We start from the raw sequence: 22,250 nt of genomic DNA, 5'->3' as shown, positions 1-22,250 counted from the left end.
AGTTCAAGTGATCGAACCCTGGCTTGCAGTTATCAAGTGATCGCTGAGAGGTTCTATTTGCTTTAAAAACTTTAATGACTAAAATAAAGATAAGCTTGAATTAAACCTTGCATCCCTGGTTGAGCCACTTGGATGAATTTGAGTATTGGAGTGATTGTTATTTTGGCTTTTCAGCTGTCGTCATTGCACTATGCCACAATACTCTTTTCAGAATAATTGATATTTTCTAACCTTTTTTTCTTTGCATACAGGAAAAGATATTGCATATAAGATAAAGAATGTAATCTCCTTCAGTGCTTAAAGATGAAAGATGACTGTTAAATGAGAATGTAGGACATTATGGAAGATGACAGGTTTTGAATCGGTAATTGTAGAGGAAGTTTTTTAGAATTAAGAACAATTTGTAACATAGCAAGTCTCACTTTCAGGTCTGCATAAAGCTATGTTATAATGAATTGCTGAGAACTGTGGAGTTGGTATTCCATTTCTTTCCATAACTAATGAACAGTGTATCCTAGGTAACAGTAAATACATATGCCAGCCTGGCTTTCAGGACTATTAAGATGCCTTGGGGCCAGCTTGTTTTAAAGCCATATCCAAGCTTGTACTATACAGGTAGACCAAGCACGACATGAAGTGGAGACTTTAGTTTTGTTTTAATCAGTATTTTTTTTCACTTTCTTTAAAGCACTGCAGGCAGTTGATCAGCCTGGTGTTGGCTGGCAAGACCAGAGCAGGACAGTAGTCCAAAAACAGCGTAAAACTTTGAGTCCTACCTATCACAGTCTACTCTTCTTTTTTTTTTTTTTTTTTCTCTCTCTTCCTATGAAGAGGGCTTGAGAGAGTTGCTTTCTTTTGACTTGTGCATATTTAAAAAATCACTGCTTATTCTCATGGTATACATAGGGCTATGACACTGCCACCACTTCCCCCTCTGGAGACTGATACGCTGTAGTGGAACAGAAGCATGGAGTAGGACTTGGTCTCTCAAATGTAATAAACGGGCTGTAAGGAAATGGTAGTCAATTGGTATTACAGGTTTGATTGTCTATACTAGAGCTGGCCAGCCTGTGGCTTGGGTGGTACAAGTGGTATGTATAGCTCCTATGTGTGGCGCGCAGATCAGGGAAGGGAGTGGCAGTACGGTAACAGGGCAGAGGAGAGCATCAGATCAGGCAGGAAGCAGAAAACAGAGCAGAAAATTGGGGAGGAGAAAGGAATCAGTGGCACTCAGAGGGTTTGGGGCTAATTTGTAGTACACCTGCCAGAAAAGTTGATCCATGCTAATCTATATATATAATTTAGTTGCCAAAGCCTAATGTCTTCTGAAACAACATGCATGATCTTATTTTGCAACTTTTTTCCCTTCTCAGGTATTTGAAAAGGTTTAAAGTGATGAAAATTAAAGTACTAAGAAGCTGGTGCCGTCAGATACTAAAGGGCTTGCAGTTCCTGCACACTCGCACGCCCCCTATTATCCACAGAGACCTAAAATGTGACAACATCTTCATCACCGGCCCCACTGGATCAGTCAAGATAGGAGACCTAGGTCTGGCTACCTTGAAACGAGCTTCCTTTGCCAAGAGTGTGATAGGTAAGCTTTTATTGTTTTGGAGGCTGGCAAGTCCAGTCAATCTACTAGGAAACTTGACCCTTCTAGTAAAATAAAGTACGCATCATATATGTTGTCTGAGCCCCAAAAGTGCAGGTCTTGCTCCTGAATCATGGGCCTTGTTTTACAGGATTAACGGTTTTTATAGGATTGTGTTTGCTTCTAATATGGATATAATCTTTGGTATATTGATTTATTACCTTGCCCCTGAGGTTTTGGTTGAACTCTGTTGATAAAACCACTTTATCAGCTTCATACTAGGGAGTAAAATGGAATTAAATTGGAAAATGAGTGGCCCATTTGTGTACTAGATGTATACAAAGGGTTTCGATAACAAATTTATCCTTTGTAACTATTGTACAGTGCTTCTGATGTTATAGCTTAGCACTTTTGGTCATGTATCAGAATCTGTTGGATTGTCACCTGTGACATTGTAAAGCCCCCCTATTTCATTTATGAGCTAATTTTGAGATTTGAGACACATTTTGGATCATCTTAAAGAATTGGTTTTATCAGCTCTGTTCCAACAGTCTGCTGAATACAGTGCAGGCTAATCATTGAACAAAAAAGAGAGCACTTTGCTCCATCTCAATACTACAACTTAATAACATGCAGCAAGCTAGTATTGCTCAAGCCCTGTACCTGCTTTCTCAAAGTTTTATTAGAGATAGCCTCTTGCAAATATCTTGCACATTGTCACTAAAATATTTCCTGCTTCCTAACCAGGTTAAAAACAATTATAGAAGTTAAAAAAAAAAAAAAAAAAGTATGCAATGGAAATGTGTTTTATATTTCTTTAAACACATCCCCTTTTCCAGACTTCTAATTTGAAAATCATCCCAGTGTTCTTGCTCATAATTATAACCAGTTCACCAAATATTAACTTTTGGATTCTGAGGGAAGAGGAAGGATCAGTGTGGTTAGGCTGATTTGATCCATGGATTGGCTTAAATCTGGCTTGTTTGCAGGAAATAACTCTTGCACCTATAAGTAAAAGAATCTTGCACCTATAGCTTGAAGGAAACCTGATCGTACACTGCAGTTCCTTCATTCAGAGGGGCTGTTGTGATTGAGGCTTCAGGGGCAATGCATCTTCTGCAAATTTATTTAAATGGGACTTGTTAAATCTCACGCTCTGTCTGTAACTCAATCTCTCTGTATTTCTAAGTATTTTTTTGCCTGTAGGATATCCCTCACTATTTCCTGTATCTGCAGTAGGCCTTTAAATATACTGCAGGTGAGAAGGTAAGTATGTGAAGAAAAGGGCTCTGGTGAGTGGCCTTTGCAGAAAATTATATTTATTCATTCCTTACAAAGCTTTTTATCTGTAGTAACTGGGTTTTTCATTGCAAGGCCTTTTCTGAATAGCTGCACTTCAAAAACAAACAAAAAACGGCCTAACCTGTATGAAGTCTTATAGGTCAGAGACTAGCTACGGGCTCTTACCAGTACTACTTTTTTGCAGCAGAGGGCAGTTGGTTGTGTTGAAACACTTCAATATGCCTCCTTTCTAACAGGGAGGAAAGGTAAGTGTCTAACTCTCTCTCCCGAGGTACTAGGTTTGCAGCCTAAGGCTAGTCTTAAGTTTTTGGTTGTTTTTTTTTTTTTCCCTTCAGTTGTTTCAACTTGATCTTTATCTCCTCAGCCAATTCTTTTAACTGAATTTTTCTGTTTTTGGCCCTTACATTTAGCAGTTTTCACAAAGCGGCAAAAGCATACTGCCACTCACCCTGTTTTCTCCTTATAAAGGCCTTGCAATGGGAGACTCATGGGACATATTGATGCAACAGACTGACTAAGGGTTTCCTCCCTCTTCTTTTTGCCTCCACTTTCTCTTCTCTCACAGGTCTGCCCATCCACTGCCTTCTGCGGTGAGTAACGCCAGCAGCCTCTACTCGCTTTGAGACATTTAGAGTCTGAATCGTTCTTTTAATTTAAGGTACCCCAGAGTTCATGGCTCCCGAGATGTATGAGGAGAAATACGATGAATCCGTTGATGTATATGCTTTTGGAATGTGTATGCTAGAGATGGCCACGTCTGAATATCCTTATTCTGAGTGCCAAAATGCTGCGCAGATCTACCGTCGAGTGACCAGTGTAAGTCTTCCCATACCCCTCTGCTGATTCTAAAGCTGTGCCACAGTTAACAGAGGATTACAAACTGGACGGCATCATACAATGCAAACGTGGGGGGGAAAAAGCAAGCTGACTCTTTTGAGGGGAATATGAAAGTCCGATTTAAGAAAATTTTACAAGTGCTTAAACAGTGCTCAAAGGAAAATTGCCAATGGAATTTAATGCACTATTAAAAATAAAATCTTTTAAAGCTCATCTTTGTATTGCATTCTGGCAAAACCAGGTGATGAGGTATTGCTTCAGAGTAATATTCAAAGATTTAAGGATATTTTCTGAAACAATAGAAATATGTTTTGGTCTTTGAAAGTTAATTTGATGCTCTTCTCTGAAATGAATGAACTTGGGGTACAGATGCTAGAACCTTCATGGTTTCACTGCCATTCCAGACTATAAATATTTATGAAGTCATTGTAGGTTAATAGTTTACGGCTTCCTATTTTGCTTTTGGCTACTGTGCTGTCAGGTGCACTTTCCATAGTTGTTGAGTGGAAATACCTTAGATAACAACAGCCAAGTAGGTTACTGGATGGAAGGTAGAGCAAAATAGAGTGTTTTAAAAAGGTGGTGGTATTCTGACCAGATGAGGGTGGGTAGGGGGTTTGAATTTCCCTATTATTCAGAAGGGGTGTGAGCAGGCTAAGAAAACAGTCTTGGCATAAAAACAGGGTTTTAATGTTGAATAGTTTTTGCTGGGCTTTTAAATGCAACATTATGACCAACTTTGGTCCCCTCATGAAGGTGAGACCACTTCTGCCTTGAAGGGTGTTGTATAGATGTCCTCTGAGTGCTCAGATGAGATGAGGTGGAGGCAATATAAAGAAATACAGCTTTTCACATTATCAGCTGTTCTTGATGGGTATCTCTGGAAAAGACATTAGTTTAAAAAAACAAGGTTTTCTACTCGCATATTATACAACACAGAACTTCCTTCATCTCCAGATGGAAGTCCAGAAAGTGCCCAGTGCATTCTCTCATTAAACTTTTTATTTGCACTAGCTTTTGATTTGTTGACAGATTAAGTAGCAGTGATATGGGCAGCTTTGGGCAAATACATTAGAACTTGGATCACTTGTAGGTTTGTTCTGCAGGAGGCAGCTGTATAGGACAGTTGAGAAGCTCCAACTTGGTGGAAAAAGCATCAACCATAGAATTAAAAGCCCCAGCTGAACAGCTGCATAGATGTGTCCTCAACTCAGCAACTGACCGTGAATTAAGTGGGTTGCAGATAATAAACATATGACTGTTATTGGTGAACCTGAATCCTAGTCTGTAGCTCATGATACTTCAATCTACAGGGCAGATAATGAGAACTGACTGAAATAGAGGGCAAAAATAATTTTTTTTCCTGTAGGCTTCATAGAAGTGATGAACAAAAGGGATTTGAATACTAGAAAGGGGATGGTTTGAACCAGACTTAGGATTCCTTTCAAGGGGAGCCTGGAGAGACACAGAAGCATGGTTAGGAGGAAGTAGTATATTTAGGTTGGAATTGTTAGCATAAGGGAAGAATTCTTGCTTGTCAGGAATACAAGTGCTGGTCTTATTTATTCTTTTTTCACTTACGGGCAAGATAAATCCTGGATCATCCCAGTTCTTCAGGTTTTTTTTCCAAGGGTTTTTGCCTTGAAAATCAAATCACTTTTGATTTCTGCTTTGTATGAGACTAACCATGGTTAATGGTGATCTCCAGCAGAAAAAGCAAATCAAGTGGAGGAGGACCTCCACAGCTTCAGTCTTGGGCCTTTTGAAGTAGTCGTCTGCTTTAACTATGAAGCCTCTGCGGCTTTAGACGGTACATTAATTGGTTTCAAGACCTGTGGTAAAGTTTGTCTCAAGGGGAAGAAACAAGAAGGGCAGAAACTCTCTTAAAATAATAAACCAAGGCAGTAGCTGATGTGAAGGGGATAAAGGGTTGGGCATAGTGTGGGAACAGTCTTCATCAGTACTCTGATTTGAAAGAAATGAAACTCTAGAACTTCTGCTGGTTATATGATCTTCTTTTCCGTGGCTTGTGAAATGCTTGAATAGTTTCAATTTCTCATTGCAAATTTAGCAAAAAGCTAGTATTTAGAGATCTGAAGAATTGCCTGAGAGATACACACAGATACTTTCTCCTTCCAGTTTTTGTGATCAACTTCCTATTGTCTCTTGCCTGCTGGGGAGAAATGTCTAACACTGAATTAGACTGTCTTAGAAAATAAGGAATACTTACTGAAGTATGTTGGTTGCAGAATCTGATGTTAATTCTTTTCTTAGTCCAGCATACTAACAGCCACTTCCTTCTAAGAGGATTGAGTTTAAAAGTACCCCGTAACAAATGCAAATGATCTCTACTAAACCCTGGTTTTGAATTTTTATAATTTCTCCTGAAGGATTGCATAGCTGCTCAACCCTTGGGCTGCTAGTCTTTAAGAGGGTTTCCTGGGGACAACATAACAGCAAAAGTTTGTTCTTGGTTTTTAGTGTGTGTGTGTGTGTGTGTGTGTGTGTGTGTGTATTTTTTATTTATTTATTTATTTTTTCCTTTTTAGAATCATAGGAAATTAGGGTTGGATGGGACCTCAGGAGGTCATCTTGTCTAACCCCTACCCCATGCTCAAAGTGGGACCATCCCCAATTAGATCACTCCAGCCAGGGCTTTGTCAAGCTGGGCCTTAAAAAACCTCCAAGGATGGAGGTTCCACCACCTCCCTAGTAAACTTTGTTCTAGTGCTTCACTACCCTTCTAGTGAGAGTTCTTCCTAATATCCAACCTAAACTTCCCTTGTTGCAACTTGAGACCATTGCTCCTTTTTCTGTCATCCATCACCACAGAACAGTCTGGATCTATCCTCTTAGGAACCACCCTTCAGGTAGCTGAAGGTTGCTATCAAATCCTCCCTTAGTCTTCTCTTCTCCAAACTAGATAAGCCCAGTTCCCTCAGCCTCTCAAGTCAAGTGCCCCAGCCCCCTAATTTAGTTACTTTTTTTTGTTGCTCTCTGCTGGGTTCTCTCCAACTTGTCCACATTCTTTTTGTAGTTTGGGGAGGGGGGGAAACTGGTCACAGTACTCGAGATGTGGCCTCAAATGTGCAGAATAATTACTTCCCTTTAATCTGTTGGCAGTGCTCCTGCTCATGCATCCCAGTATGCTGTTAGCCTCCTTGGCACCAAGGGCGCATTGTTGACTTATAGTCATCTTATTGTCCACTGTCACCTACAGGTCCTTTTCTGCAGAGTTGCTGCTTAGCCAGTGGGTCCTCAGTCTGTACTGGTGCATGGGATTGTTCTTTCCTAAGTAGGGGTGCACCAAAAAGATTTTTCTTGGTTGATACTGATAGCCAATTATAAACCAGCCACATTGGCCAATACCAATCTGATAATTGACTTGCAGGAATGCATCTGGGCAGCATGGAAAGTGGCTCCCAGCAGATAAGTCTGTGGAGGGGATGGGGGAGGGGGGGCAGATTGAGGCCCCTATGGTGAGGGAGGGAGTGGAGCTGGTGGTGCTGCTCAGCCAGGGCAGTGCATGGGACGTAGGGCTGCGAGCAGGATGTCCTGGCACTTAAATGACAGCAGAGGCACTTGAACTAAAGCTCCTCAAATGGCACCATTCTTAAGTGCAGGGATGCTTTTAGCAGAGCAGAGCTGAGCAGGGTGAGGGCAGATGTGGGCTGCCTGCTGTTCAGTACGCAACTTGCTGCCCCCACTTCTGGGTGGGCAGAGGATGCGTGGCTGGTGTGGGACTCCCAGGGTAAAGACAGCAGAGCAGAGCCCCAAGCCTGCAGGGAGCAGCCTGCATCTACCCCATGCACAAATCTGGGGGAGCACATGGCCCCCAATGCCTCCCCTGGGTGGGTGCATGTAGCGGCGGGGAGCTGCCATTTCACAAGCTGCCCACAACTCCATCCCTCTGGTCAAGCTGCCCACAGCTCCATCCCTCTCCACTCACTGGCCCCAGGTTCCATACACTGTCCTGGCTAGGCAGCAGCCTCAGCCCCTGCCCCATTCCCTTCCTCACTGAGGGAGCCTTGATATGCCCTCCCATGTGTCCCCTGCCACAACCCTTCCCCTCCACAGACTTACCTGCAGGGAGCTGCTCTCCATGCTGGTGTGGCTGTGCACATGCATGCAGTGTCCAAGGGCCCCAGCCAGAAGCCACAATTAATTATATTTATTGGTGAACATTATTGGCTACACTGCCCAAAAAAAGCTGATAGTCAATAATGTAAGTTTTCCCTTTCTTCGGTGCTGATCTGGTATGCAACTGATATATTCACGCACTTCTAGTTCTAAATTCAGGACTTTGCACTTGTCTTTGTTGAACCTTATGAGATTTCTTTTGGCCCAATCCTCCAATTTGTCTCAGTCACTCTGAATCCTATCCCTACCCTCTAGCATATCTACTTCACCCCCCCCAGCTTGGTGTCATCTGTGAACTTGCTGAGGGTGCACATTGTGCCATCTTCCAGGTTGTTGCTGATGATATTGAAGAAAACTGGCCCCAGGACCAACCCCTGGGGGGGCACTCATTTGATACCAGCTGCCAACTAGACAATGAGCTGTTGATTTACCACTCACTGAGCCTGACTATCCAGCCAGCTTTCTATCTACCTTGCAGTCCATTTATCCAACCCATACTTCCTCAGCTTGCTTGCAAGAATGCTGTGGGAGATGGTATCAAAAGCCTTGCTAAAGTCTAGTATATCCCATTCACTGCTTTCCCTGCATCCACAGAACCTGTTTTCTCTCCTAGAAGACAATCAGGTTGGTCAGGCATTACTTGCTCTTGGTGAATCCATGTTGATTGTTCTTAATCACCTTCTCCTCCAAGTGCTTAGAAATAAATTCCTTGAGGACCTGCTCCATGATTTTTTTTTTTTTTTTTCCCAGGGACTGAGGTGAAGCTGACCAGTTTATAGTTCCCTGGATCCGCCTTCTTCCTTTTCTTTAAAGATGGGCATTATATTTGTCCTTTTCCAATTGTCTTGGACCTCAGAACCACTTAAAGGAAACCTCACTCCTCCTCAGATGTGTCTAGTAGCTTGATTGGCTCACTGCCAGTTGTATCTGGAAGGCTAATTGAGCTCTTGACTCCCCACTTGCAAGTACAGGAGGGGCTAATTTGCCCTGTCATGGAGCCTGTCCAGACTGAGTTCCTTGAACTGTTTCACATAAGGAATGTAATTCAGGGAAAAGAGACCATCATAAATTCCTTCAGCATGTGGAAAATGTATCTGCTTGCATCTGACACCATTGCAGTAGTTGTACTAAAAAAATGAACTAGCCGCCCTCTTAAGGAATCCCTGCCCCCTGGTTTTTTGTTTCTTTAATAAACAATTCCGTATCATTTAGGTTTTATTGCTTTAACTGTACAAATACTGGTTATATTTTATGCAGGAGTTGTTTCCATGGATTTATTCTTCAGTATAGTTCCAAAAAGGGATTTTTAAATTTTCTTTGTAGACTTGACTACAAAACTTCACTACCAAGACTTGTCTGTGGATACCCAAATCTTGCAAGCCTAGATGCTTTGTATTGGCTTGCTATGAATTTGCCACCTTCTGTGGGGTGATTTGTGTTCTTACTTTCCCACTTGCATAAAGGGTCCTAAGAAAACTATTATGCAGACTTGTTGTAATCATAATGAAGGTGAATCTGATATGCAGACCTGCTAGTGCTTGTCCACTCAATATACTTCTCTGCACGTAAAGGCCTTCCTTGGCGTGGCAAGTTGCTTCAAGTTTTAGACGTAGCATAATGCTGTTTGGAGGAGTTTTAGTACCTACAATCTTTGGTCAAGACAGTGCTGCTCAAGTGCGGAATCTGTTATGCTTTATATGCAAAGGAAGGAGGGGAGGAGGCTTGTTTTTTTGTTGTTGTTGTTTTGCCATGTTCCACATAAAGGGGGGGAAGTTCCCTGCTTATGTTAGAATTCTGGCTCATGATCTGAAGTATCCTAGAAAATACTTTTTAGTAAACTTATTCTCTAGCCTAACTTAGCAACTTCTTTAGGGTCCAAGCATTTTCTGCTGAGCTTTTTTTGAGGCCTTTTTGAGGGGTTACAGAAATCTCAATTGGTTCTACACTTGGAAAGCAACTGTTTTGTGGTCTTCCATTTTTGTTACTTTAGCTTTATTCAAGCCTAGCTCTTCAACTGATGTATTTGGATATGTGTACACATGCAGACACAGTGCACTCGAGCCAGAAATTTTAGCCACCAGGCGTTAGTGTGGAACATGCTGCTATGTAGTTGGCATTCTTATGTACTTGTAAAAAGTTTTCAAATATTTTATTAGTAGTTTAAGTGAAGTACCCCTCAGATTTTACAACAATGTGTTTTTAAAAAAACAAAACAAAAAAACCCAGGGGGTTAAGCCTGGTAATTTATGTATGCAAATAATGGACATTCTTGCTGCTTGTTCTGCCTTGGGGAAGGGCATTTAACAGTCATGTGACCTATCTGTAAGGCATTTTGAAGCTTGTTTTATGATGCAGGTGGGGTATGACCATGAGATGCTTTACCTGAAAGAACATCTGATGCAGCAAGCTCTGTGATCTTCCTTTGTTCACATGGTTCTGTCTTGGAGAGTCCTCTTTACAAAAAACAAAACAAAACAAAAAAAAAAACCCCAACAAACTTTTCAGTGCTGTTTCTGGAGAAATTGCATACATCTGACTTAAAAAGTGTGTATGGAGAGGGGAAGGGGGCAATGGACTCTGAAGAAGGGTCCAAGAAGCCTGCCTCATGGCTTCAGATCTTGCAAACATAAATCATTTTCACTTGATTTTGGATTGCTTTACAGAAGAAACCATGTGGAGTGGTGCTGTTTGCCATGATAAAATCGTGGTAACTTTTGAGACCAGCACCATTTCCATTCTCTTGGATATAATTTATTATTGTTCCACCTTCAACAGTATTGTTGAGTTCTTTAACTTCTGCTTTTACATCCTTAGACTACATTCCTTCTATCACAGAAGACTTCCAAACTATTTCAGTTCTTCTGATATTACAGGTAATCTTGGTGCTTTTGTCTTTTGCCTTTGCCCTTCCATACTAGTCTTTTGCGATTGGGTCAGCACCTGGTTACTAATATCTACTGGTGAAAAACTTCATAAGGATTGTAACTTGAGAAGTAGTTTACATTTTATTGCTTAACTGTGGTCACCTACAATGACGCCAGCAGCAACTAGTAACTAATGCTGCTTGCAGACATTTTATCTAAAAAAAAAAAACCAAAACAAAAAACCCCAACCCAGCACTTTAAACTGTGCCCATTCCTATGCCAAGCCCAGTGCATGACCAGTAGAGACAGTACATTAGTTGGACCCCAGCTCAGCTGACATCTATATAGATTGGGTGCTGTAATGGGTTTTTTGGCCCTTCCATCTAATAGACGATTTGAATTGGCTTTGGATAAAAAAGTGCCAAAAAGCCTGGCTGAAGCACCTGATCTATGTAGATGCTGCAGAGCTGGGTCAAAGTAATGCGCTGCTGCTTCTAGTAAGGTGCATGGGGTATTTTTGTGTTTTTTAAATGTCTGCAAGCAGCCTCTGTGCAGTTGAACAGAGTTCCAAAATTGCAGTAATTAGACCTCCTTTTATATTCTTCAGGATTTATTTCTCACTTTCCTAAACTCTTACTTAAGATCCTCAATCTCCTTCAATTCTGATCTCTGCAGTCATAGATCCTGACACTGGCTTCAGGATGTGTACACTTAATTAAACCTATGCACATTTTAATTAAACCTTTTTATTAATGGGAATGATACAGACATTAACAGCATGAACATGAGCCTTCAATGTGATGCTGCTGGTAGTAAAGCGAGCAAAACGTTGGCTTGCATCCACAGATGCTTCTCAAGCAGATCCCAGGACATCATTCTCCCATTGTAGTCAGCCTTGGTGAGGCCACAGCTGGAGTACCGCATCCAGTTTTGGGCCCCACAATTCAAAAAGGTTGTGGAGAAGCTTGAGAAGAGCCATGTGCATGATCAGAGGTCAGGAAAACAGACCTTATGATGAGAGGCTGAGAGCCACGGGGCTCTTTAGCCTGGAAAAGTGCAGGCTCAGGGGTGATCTGATGCCCACCTATAAGTTTCAGGGGTGACCACCAGGATCTGGGGGAATGTTTGTTCACCAGAGCACCCCAAAGGATGACAAGGTTGAACGGTTATAAACCCCTCTATGACCGTTTCAAGCTGGACATGAAGAAGAACTTCTTTACTGTCTGAGCCCCCAAGGTCTGGAATAGCCTGCCATTGGAGGTGGTTCAAGCACCTACACTGAATGCCTTCAAGAGTCATTTTAATGTTTATCTTGCTGGGATCCTATGACCCCAGCTGACTTCCTGCTCCTGGGGCAGGGGGCTGGACTCAATGATCTTCTGAGGTCCCTTCCAGCCCTAACGTCTATGAAATAGTTACCTTGTTGATTGACTGCTGAGTTTCTTGTAGTCTTTTGGTTAAACCCCTCCTCCCCAATTCACCCTGGAAACCCATGGCATATTCTAAGGGGATTTAATATCATGCTCTAGGCATGGCTCGTATGTCTCAGGCTTCAAAAGGAGAAATCGCCTGTTCCTCCATGTTTATTTTGTAGCATTAGTTCTGCTGAAGGTAAAGATATTTTTGTCTTGCATTGCTTCTGCATCTCCAGATGAGGTGGTGGGACCACAATCTGCCTCCTCAGTCCCAATGGGCTTTCAGGTCTGTCAGCCTTAGCCTTATCCAGAGAGTAGTTTTGGCATTAGGGGCTGCAGTAGCTGGTTCTCTCGCATCTGTACCATCTAGTAACCATTTTACAAATCCTTGTGTCAGTTAACATAATGCTGCCTGCAAATGAAGCCTTATTTGCCAGGACTCTGTCTTTGGCACAAGCAGGCATTTACTGCCAAGTTTCAGAAATGCAGATGGTTAGGTGTTATGAAATTCAAGCTAAAGGATTTGAAGCTCCCTCCCACTCCTCCCCACCTCTCCACCTATCTCATTAGTCTCCAGGGTTCCTTGTAGTAGCAGCCATGAATGAATGTGCCAAGCAACTTCAGGCTATACCTAAAACAAATGATAAAAATTAGAAAGAACTAGATCTGTTTGAATGCCGGTTGTGTTCCATGGCCTGCTTGCACATAAGAATATCAGATTATCCGGCTTTATTGTCCAGATAATTGTTGACTGGGATTCCCTCTCTAAAACTTCCTGAAGATAAAATTAGCATTACTGAAGATCCTCTTGCAGTAAGACTATGCTATAATCTGCACTTGATTACTTTGGCTGCTTACCTTCTATGTTGTAGTTGTGATCTTCATTGCTGCTGGCTGTGACAGGAATTTTCTGAGGAGGTCCAAAACCAAGGACTTACTATGTGAAGAACTAAGCCTTTTCTGACCTGCGCAAAGAACTCCAAAGCCATACCTTATTCTCTAGAATACCAGTGCCAGAGGAGAGCAACTTTTACTGAGGATCTGATTCACTGCAAATACTTCCATCTGCGTAAATAGGTAGACCCTAGTCAAAAGGCATGATAAGCCTACTGAGCACAGATGCACATCATTGACTGCTGTTTTCACACAGTGAGGATTGACGCTTGCTAAATAACTTTTGATGTGTATCCAAGTTGGGAATCTGTTCTCTAAGATTTCCAAGAGGTAGGGTAGGTTTTGTCTCTTTCACAGTACCTGGACATCCAGCTCTTCCAACAATATGATTCTAAGCTTTGTGGTTGGAGATAATTCAGTTCCACTTCTTTCCTCAGCCCCATCTGCCTTCCTTCCCTGGCTTAGTGTAGTTTTACAAGAAAGGTTCCTATTGCAGAAATCTGAGTATTAGTACTACTACTGAGTATTAGATCTGGGAGCTGTAGAGGAAGTTGGACCACAGTATGTGAGGGATAATTGTTTATTTCTGTTTCTTCATCTGCGATGACAGAGGTTAGTCTGAGATGTCCTGGATTTTAAAAACGCTAAAATCTTACTATATTCAGAAGAAGTAGGGTAGCTTTTATTCCTCCTTTTGTTCCCTTCCTTGGTATGCTTCCTCTTCAACTATAGGATGTGTGTTTTTTATAGATAAGAGTTCACATAAGGCCCTAGAAATCCTTAAGATTTACTCTAAGACTCCCAACTATCTTGGCTGAAAAGGTCTTAAAGGAATTGTGTTTTACTGATCTTTACCAAATGTATGGCAGGGATGGCTGCCCATCTTTTGATCCTTGGGTGTCCAAGCCTTCCCTTTCTTGGGTCATAAGCTTGTCTAGGTCTGGTCAGAGATCAGGTTACAGACTTAGTGTACATTTAGCTCACATTTTATGCAACTAGAGTTTTTTAAAAATGTGTTTTTTGTTTTTGTTTTTAAAACACCCTCTGATAAAATAGTCATAGGAGCTGTCCTTGATTCCTCAAAAGCTACTACTTCTGTACTGCAAGACAGATTTGGAACAGTTCTGCAGAATGTAAACAGTAGAGCCAAGAGTTACTGTGGCTTTCAGGCTTGCCTTGCTAGACATGCTGTTGCAACTTAGTCAAGTATTGTACCTTTTCAAAAGGTGCGTGAACCCTCTGTGTGTGCCAAAAGATCGAGCTATACTTTCACTGATCACATTAATTTAAGATGTCCCAATCAGTGGCTGAGGTGCTCATCTCATAAGTCTAAAGCATTGTGGCATGCTACACACATGGAAACGTACTGCAACTGCAGGAATGTGCTAAATATGGAGCATATTTTCTCCTTAAAGAAAAGCCGCATGTAGCATAGGTGCTGCTATGTACTGAACAGGCAGGCTGGGGCAAAACTCAGTCTGTAATATTGAGATGATAAATCTGTAGAATCTTTGTATTCACATGGAAGCCATTTCATCTCCTAGGAGAGAGACTTGGTAGTGGAGTCCTTCAGCTGGGCCTCTTATCTGAGTCCATGAGTGGCAATTACAAGTAGCAGCAGCATTCATAAAACGTTTTGCAGGTGGGCATCTGTGGCCGATCTCTTCAACACCTTTCAGAACAAGAACAGTCTAAAGTACAGGTGGATTTTGTGATGGATGAATTTCTTTTCTTCACAGTCAGGAGACTTGTCTTGTTTCCTCAATTCCAGGCATTATTGAAACACAAAGATGGTTGAGCCTCAAAGATATTCCTAGTGCTAACTCAACTAAGACAAGGCTTGTATCTTAATGTGAAGCCTGTCTACACAGGTGTCAGCTGCTTCCACTGTTATATGGCTTGTCACAGAAGCAAGGCTATTTAGTTGATTTAAATCTCTATAACTTGCAGCATGGCTCATCGATATCTGAATTCACTTGAGAGTCTAGATGGGATAAGATTAAAATACACTTTATATAACAGGATGAAATCTGACAGCAACTTGTTACTGAATTAAAGATTCTCAATCTGTGCCTAATCCAGCCATCCATCTCTGACCCAGTCTGGAATTCAGCAGGTATTGCAACACCTTTTTTGCTTCTGGTTTTAGTTGTCTAGCCAGTGAGGATTCTACAACATAGCTTCCAGTAAATAAAGCACCATCTATCTCAAGGCTCTATAACCACCAGTTCTCAGACGTAGGTCACCCATGGGATTTAAGCTTCATCTTTTCTTAGCTTTTTGTTTCTTGATCCTTGTATTGCCTTGTTTATCCACCTTTTGGAGAAAATTGTACTTTCATGACAGTAATACTAGCTAAAAAGAATTTCTGAAATACAGGCCATGATAGAGTCATTATATACATTTCACAAGGATAAGAGTTCTTTGAGGCTTCATCTTAATCATACCCAAAATCATTATAGATATTCATCTCAATCAAACAGTACTAGCTATTTTCCTAAAATACCCATGCCTAAAGATTAAGAGACTTGTATTATTTTGATAGTCTCAATGCTGTTCTCCAACAGTAGAACAAACCTATTCAAAGTGTATCTTTCTGTTTGAGAAATTTTAAATTCAAAGGGCCAGGGTGTTTCAGCTCAGGATGCCAAATGTTTTACAGTGTGTATAAACAGAGTTTTGGTACTCCCTTTGCTTGCAGATCTCCCGCTTTGAAAGCTGCTGCTCGTTCCATTACAGCACAAATTTAGTTCAGTAGCTTTTCTGAAATATGTTCCAATTATAAACCTCTATAAGGCTGCCACTTGGTTCTTACCAAAACTTTCTTAACATACTTTATTTGAAACTTCTTAGTTTGACTGACTTGCTGAAATCTTCTCCAGTCCATGTTACAATAGCTCCAGAGCCTTGTCATACTGGTTGACAAATACTCAAGTCATCTATGATTTCTTGAAGAAAGGAAAACAGTCACCTGAACAATAATCGTTCTCTTAAATGTTTTGTGCACATTTCAACTTTTTCTGTTCATTAATGTTTGAACTTTTAAACCATCAGTTGCAGATAGAACTGAGGAAGGCGTTGCAGCCATTCCACTTTGTGCCTTTGTCTGGAACCAAGATGGTGTGCCAAGCACGTAGTCTGTCTCTGAACATTCAAGGGAATAGATTCTTCCCTCTGCCTCCTCCCTGCTCCCTCATCCATTCCAAGGCTTACGAGTAGGCCTTGTGCAACTAGATAAACTTTTTCCATGGTGTTTCTGGTAGTCACTAGGAGCCTTACTAGTCCACCAGATCTCTCACAAGTGTCAGTTAAAAAACATCTAACTGAGCAGTGTTCAGCAACTTGGCTGAAGAGGCAGTGTCTGGACAAGCATTGTAATATACACCTTTGTATCTATCGGACTTACTCAGATACCACGTGCATCCTAGCTATCCAAAATTGGGGTGTCTTAAGCAGGAAACTGATCTATTCCCCCCCCCCCCACTGGGGTAGAAGTTTAAAAATGGCTGTCACTTCTCTGGTGCCTTAATGAGCAGGTGGGGTTGAGTTCCTGTGTAAACCTTTGCAGCCAGTGGGTAAGGCTGAGCACGGTAGTTTGCATGTCAGCAGTTGAGCTGGCTTGGAGCAAGTGAGCTGCTGCATGCAGTATGTAACATGCAGGCTTGTTGTCTGGAAATAACACTTGATTCTTTACAGGAACTTTTTAGATAAAGAACTATTTACAGTAAAGAAGTAAGTCTTACTTTTAAGCCTTTGTACGGGTCTGAGGCTTAAACTTGTGGCTGTCCTGCCACAGGAAGAAGCTCCTGCTGGGATGCCACACTTCCTGGACACTCATGTAGTTGGTTACAACTCTTGGAAAAATATTTTTCTTCATTCTGCCTTCCAAATGCAAGGTGCGTCTTATTTAGGAGGGTGGGGGTAGTATGTGGGAAAATGCAGCAATTGGAATGTAGGCAGCACCGTCTCCTAAATATGAAGGTGTCTGCAGGGTATTTAGAATGGGATTGACGTTTGTTTTCATGAAAAGTAGTTGAATCATCAGCTTTTTTTAATGCCCTGTCTCTTTCCTCTTGCTTGTTTTTAGGTCTCTTCAAGTTCAGTCTTGAGTCTTTCTCTTCTACTTTTTTCCTTTTCTTTTTAATTCTGCGAAGAGCTTTAAATTAGTAATAATAAACAAAAAAGATGCAACATCAAAAAGCCCCAATCTTATATGGCCCTGAAAGAATTATGGGTAGAAAGCACAAGATCAGAATTTCCTTAGACGTCAGCTTTTTCTGATGCACTTATAAAAATGACAAACTAGTTACTAGGTAGTCTTTTTAAAAAGTAAGCACAATCTCATAGACCAGGGGTCAGCAGTGTTTTTGGGCAGAGTGCCAAACATACACCCATGGCCTCGATCTGTAAGATGTTGGCATGCCAGGGGTCGATGGTGGGGGAGTTGCAAGGGTTCCAATCCTGGGAGCAGTGGAGCCCTGGCCCCTTTCCTGCTGTCTGTCCCAAGGTATGTGGACCAAGCAAAATGCCTTTGAGTGTTAAATTCCAGCACCTGTTCTGGGGTTGCCTACCCCTGTCATGGACACATCCAAGAGCTCTTCAGAAGTTTAGAATAACCCTGGAAAAGTAAAAAGATCAGGCAAAATAACGTGGAAATAAAAATGAACTCCACAAATTGCATCTTAATATTTTCCCCATCCACCTAAAAAAGCTTTAGATGTGTTGTATTCAACCAGCTTGGACACCAAACGACCTGTATGCTGTTCCTAGAGTAATAATATCAAACAATCTTTTTTCTTACATTTTTCAATCATTTTGCAATGTCAGAATTCTCAGAGCATTACTAATAGTGGTAGCAAATTCCTTTGTCAGGTATGGAGGGAAACTTTTATATAGTTGCTTGTTTAAAGGCGGCACTGTTACTGGACTTGTGTTTTAAAATTGTATGCAGAGTTGGCTAAGCAGCCTTTGCTGTTGCATGTCCATTTTGTCTGGTCTGGGTTTACTGTTAGCCGGGGTCTTTTTATCTAAGTGGCTGTACGTGATGGCAAGGCTTTTGTAGTTCATAAAGGTCTCAAGACTGATTATGTAAGACTCAATTTTATAGATAGCCTCTTGAAATGATCAGCCATTACTAACTTGGAATGAAATGCATCTAGTTTTAAAAATATTTTGTGGTCATGTTCTAGGATTTGCTAATGAGCTTACAGATATGGAAGATCTAGTTTCTTCCATGTATTGATACAACATGATGTTGGAAAGGGGCAGCATTGAAATGGGCCATTATCCCAGTTAGTGAGGGATAATATAGTTCCTTGACTTTTTACTAGCTGTTAAAGGAACTGGATCATTAGGTTAAAATGTTAAAGTGTATCTCTTGTTTTAGGCTTGGTAGCCTCCTCTGAATATAGCTTATACAAGTGAAATAAAGACTTTGTTTCTGCTGCACTCTTGGTGTAAAATTTAAACAAGCTGGTTAATTGAGTCAGCCACCCAAACCATGTTAATTACTTGGTGCAACAGTATTGAGTTAGGCTATTAAGTGTTTATGCACCTTTCTTAGTGTAAATAGATAAAATATGGACCGTTAGGCTAACCACTTATACCTGCTGACTATAAACTGTCTTCAAAACAGTTTTTTGAATGGTGACTTTTCTAGACAGCTGGCTGAGTGGAAGAAAAAAGTGACTGTTGTCTCAAAGTATGATATGCAGCCAATAACCATGCAACTATGTCTTCATTTAGCTTTACTTCCTCTTTGGCAATACCTCACAGTTGAGGATGATTGTCTCCCATGACTGCCTTACCTGTGGGTCCAAACATGGCTGATGAGGCTGATCTAGGATCATTAGACTCCGTTGCAGCTCAGGGATGTTTCCCTGCAGGGTGGGTGGTTTTGGATTCTTGATTCTGTCTGCAACCAGCTGTTTCTACCATTCCTGCTTGTCTGTCTCATGTTGTTGTCTTAAAGTTTCAAAATACTGAGATCCTTGCAACAGACTCTTCCTCCATTTGGGGTGGTCCTGGTTGATGGTCTCCTATGAATTGATGTTGACGTTGCATCTTTTAAGTTGGCCTTGAGGATGTCTTCTGAAGTGCTTTATATGCTCAAGAGGAGAGCAGAGGCCTTGACTTAGCTAAGAGAATAAACCTTGTTTTGGGAGTCTGGAGTAGGACATCCAGGTGACATGGTCAGCCTAGTAGTGTTGATGTTGGATAATCATCCCCTCGGTGTTCATGGTGTTTGCTTGCAAAAGGATGCTAATATTGGTGTGTCTTCACACTGGATTCAAAGGATCTTTTGCAGGCAGCATTTATGGTACTTCTGCAATGATTTGAAGGGTCTCTTGTAGGTTGTCCATGTTTCAGCTCTGTACAGTAAGGTGGTGATCATGACTGCTTGGTAAACCATGAGTTTGGTTTTGGATCTGATGTTACAATCTTCGAGCGCCCACTTTCTCAGTGTCTCAAGGATGCGCTTGCACATTTGAGGTGTTGGATTCCTTTGTCAGTGTCAGCCTTCTGTGAGAGATGGCATCTGAGGTACAAGAAGTACTCTGGTGTTCATGGTGTCCATTATGCCATTGAATGTGTACGAAGGCTTCTGCAGATACAAAAATAGATACTGACTTGCAGTTATTAGCATGCTTGAGTTGGGGTAAAAGAACTGATGCTTAAAGAAAGCAGCCTGTTACGCAGTTAAAGCAATAACTCAAGTTCTTGTGCTCTTGGGTCAGCTCCCCATATTGCTTTGAATGAGTAAAGAAGATGAAGACCTGAAGAAGGTGTGGGGAGGACCAACCAATAGTGAAAGGAGGCTTAGACTTGTAAAACAAATGATAACATTCTTAAAAGTGAGGTAAAAGAGAAGAAGTTCACAATCAGCTTTTTTTAAGTTGAGTCTGCTCTTGAAGAAGCATCTCTAGAAGTGACCTTGTGAGAAATATGTTGACTCCATTTCAAAATTGTCCAGGCTACACGTCAGAACTGTCTTATCAATGGCAGGTCTACAAACTGGGCTTGGAATCTAAGACTGCGTCCAGATGATTGTGGACATATGGTATTAAATGCTGCAGACATGTATGTGGCACCACATACTGCATATTTAGGTGTTCTCTGTGCTGCAAAGTAGAAGTGCAGGAGGTTTTTAACTCTGGGAGATCCTGGGGCCAGAAACGCACAAAAACTAAAGCGGAGCGTTGCATGTGGGGACAGTGTGTACTGTCCAAAACTGAAGCCTGGCTGGCTGGAGCTACACTCAGAAATAGGCCCCCAGGACCTCAGTTAAGGCTGCTGGGGCCAGCTGTATTGGCTCCAGTTTCCCCTACCCCATCCAGGGTAACCTGCTGCACGCCAGAGGGTGCACAGCACAAGCATTCCATGGGGGCAAGCAGCAGGAAAACAACGTCCAAGCTCTTGTGGACTCGGCCTAAGAGTTGAGATGTATCGTAAGTTGGGAAGAATTCTTCACACGTATGTGATTAAAATGGACCTCTGTACAGAGGAATTCACACTTTTGGAATTAGATCCGACCTGAAATGACAGAAAGACAAGGAGGACAGAATTTGGATTGGATTTCATAAAATCAAAAGGGCTAATATACCACTCAAAACTCTTATCTGAAACTTTCAGTAATAAGGTTCCCCAAGTTGTTTAGGCACCCAAATAATATCCAGAATGTTTGAACAGTGTATTTAGCTTCCTCTGAGCTGAATGTGAATTGGGGTGTTCAGTTTCTTTTAAAATCAGGCTACGTTTGATTAAGGAGCCTAACCTTGGATGCTTGTGTTCAGAGACTTTTGGTATCATTAATTCTTCATTCTGTACTCTTATCTGTACAGTAGGGCTGTGTGAAGCTTTGGTCCCTGATTTCAATTTGGCCTGACTTTTTTCAGTGCCTGAATCTCTGAATCCATATTGAATCAGAGGACCCTTCAATCTCTCTGAATTGAATTGGAACCCTCCAAATCAATTTGGTGATTCAGACATAGACACAGCTTTTAAATTGTTTTTTCTGTGTACCTCGAGGTACCAAGCAGCTTGTGAATGCTGCCATGCTGAGGTGGATGGAGTGTACCAGAGAAGCGCAGGAGGTTCCCCAGTGCATTCTGCAGAAGACCCAGAAGTGGACCAGAAGCACTTTTGGTCCACTTCTGGGTCTGTCAGAGAGAGTGCTGTGCCTCCCTCCCTCCCGGCCCACACGCGCACACTCCCCCGGCTCAGCAACTGGTGCCTCTTGGGTTTGGGGGGGCACCAGGAGTCCCCCTGCAGCCGATCGGTGAGTTGGGAGGGGTGTGGGGGGGCCCTCTTGCGTGCTCCCTGGTGGACCCGGAAGTGGATCAGAAGTTCTTCCGTTCCACTTCCGGGTTCACTGCTGAGCACATGGGGGGGTCCCCCTGTGCTTCTGTGGGATGGTCCACCTGCCCCAGCATCATAGTATTCATGAGCTGTGCCTGGTACCTTGAGGTATGTAGAAAAATATTTAAAGCTATGCCTGTGTCCGAATCGCCTATTCTCTAAATCGGTGTAGAACCTTCAGAGTCAGCCAAATTGAATCGCTGTCCCTGAATTGGGCCGAATCCGAATTGAATTGGGCCCGCTTCACACACCCCTACTGTACAAGCTTCCTGGTTTTTCTTTGGGATTGAACTGTGTAACTGTGGGTAATAGTTGGTCCTGCTTTTGAATTTACTTTTAGAAAAGAAAGCAGTAGCCAGTGGCTGTTCCAGTACTAATAGAAATAAGACTTTACGTTATTTCACGGAGTTGCCAAAATGAGCAAGCTGGGTGTTTGAAACATTTTCACATGGTCACCTCTGAGTGTAGCATTGTAGTCTTAAATTTTGCCTTATTTTCCATCTCGAGGGAAAACTACAGGTAGAGTGGTGAGTTCCCCAGAATTTCCAGGCTTGTGGAGGTGAACAGTAGCTTGGGGAAGAGGGCAACCAAAAGCTTTGATACCGTAAGGATTCCCTAGAATGGTAGCACAGTTGTTACATGATAACCTCTGGTTTTTTTGAGAATTATTTCTAGGATTTAAGTACATGGGCAACTATATGCTAATATTAATTTTCAAAAACACAAGCTACTGAAATGCTACCAGTTGAGTATTTGGGAGGACTTCTTACCTGGATGGGTCTTTTCCCCTCCCATTTGGAGTGTAGGTTATAACCAGGGATCCTGGTTTTCTCTGTTTAAAAATCCCAC

The 22,250-nt window shown here is 41.9% G+C and overlaps 1 protein-coding gene across 1 annotated transcript in view; it reads left to right on the top strand.

Annotated features, from left to right (window-relative positions):
* The window catches only part of LOC109315922 (serine/threonine-protein kinase WNK1-like), a 156,257-nt gene that overhangs the window by 61,885 nt on the left and 72,122 nt on the right, over positions 1-22,250 (top strand). The window contains exons 6-7 of the mRNA XM_019543883.1: positions 1,374-1,594; positions 3,552-3,709. Coding sequence (XP_019399428.1) covers positions 1,374-1,594; positions 3,552-3,709 — 379 coding nt within the window. The remainder of the gene's footprint in view (positions 1-1,373; positions 1,595-3,551; positions 3,710-22,250) is intronic.

The sequence above is a fragment of the Crocodylus porosus genome, unplaced genomic scaffold, assembly GCF_001723895.1.
Source record: "Crocodylus porosus isolate Cpor-Errol unplaced genomic scaffold, CroPor_comp1, whole genome shotgun sequence".
In the NCBI taxonomy this organism is placed as follows: domain Eukaryota; kingdom Metazoa; phylum Chordata; order Crocodylia; family Crocodylidae; genus Crocodylus; species Crocodylus porosus.
The sequence above is the reverse complement of the archived record's forward strand: the minus strand, read 5'-3'. Positions and strand labels throughout refer to the sequence as shown.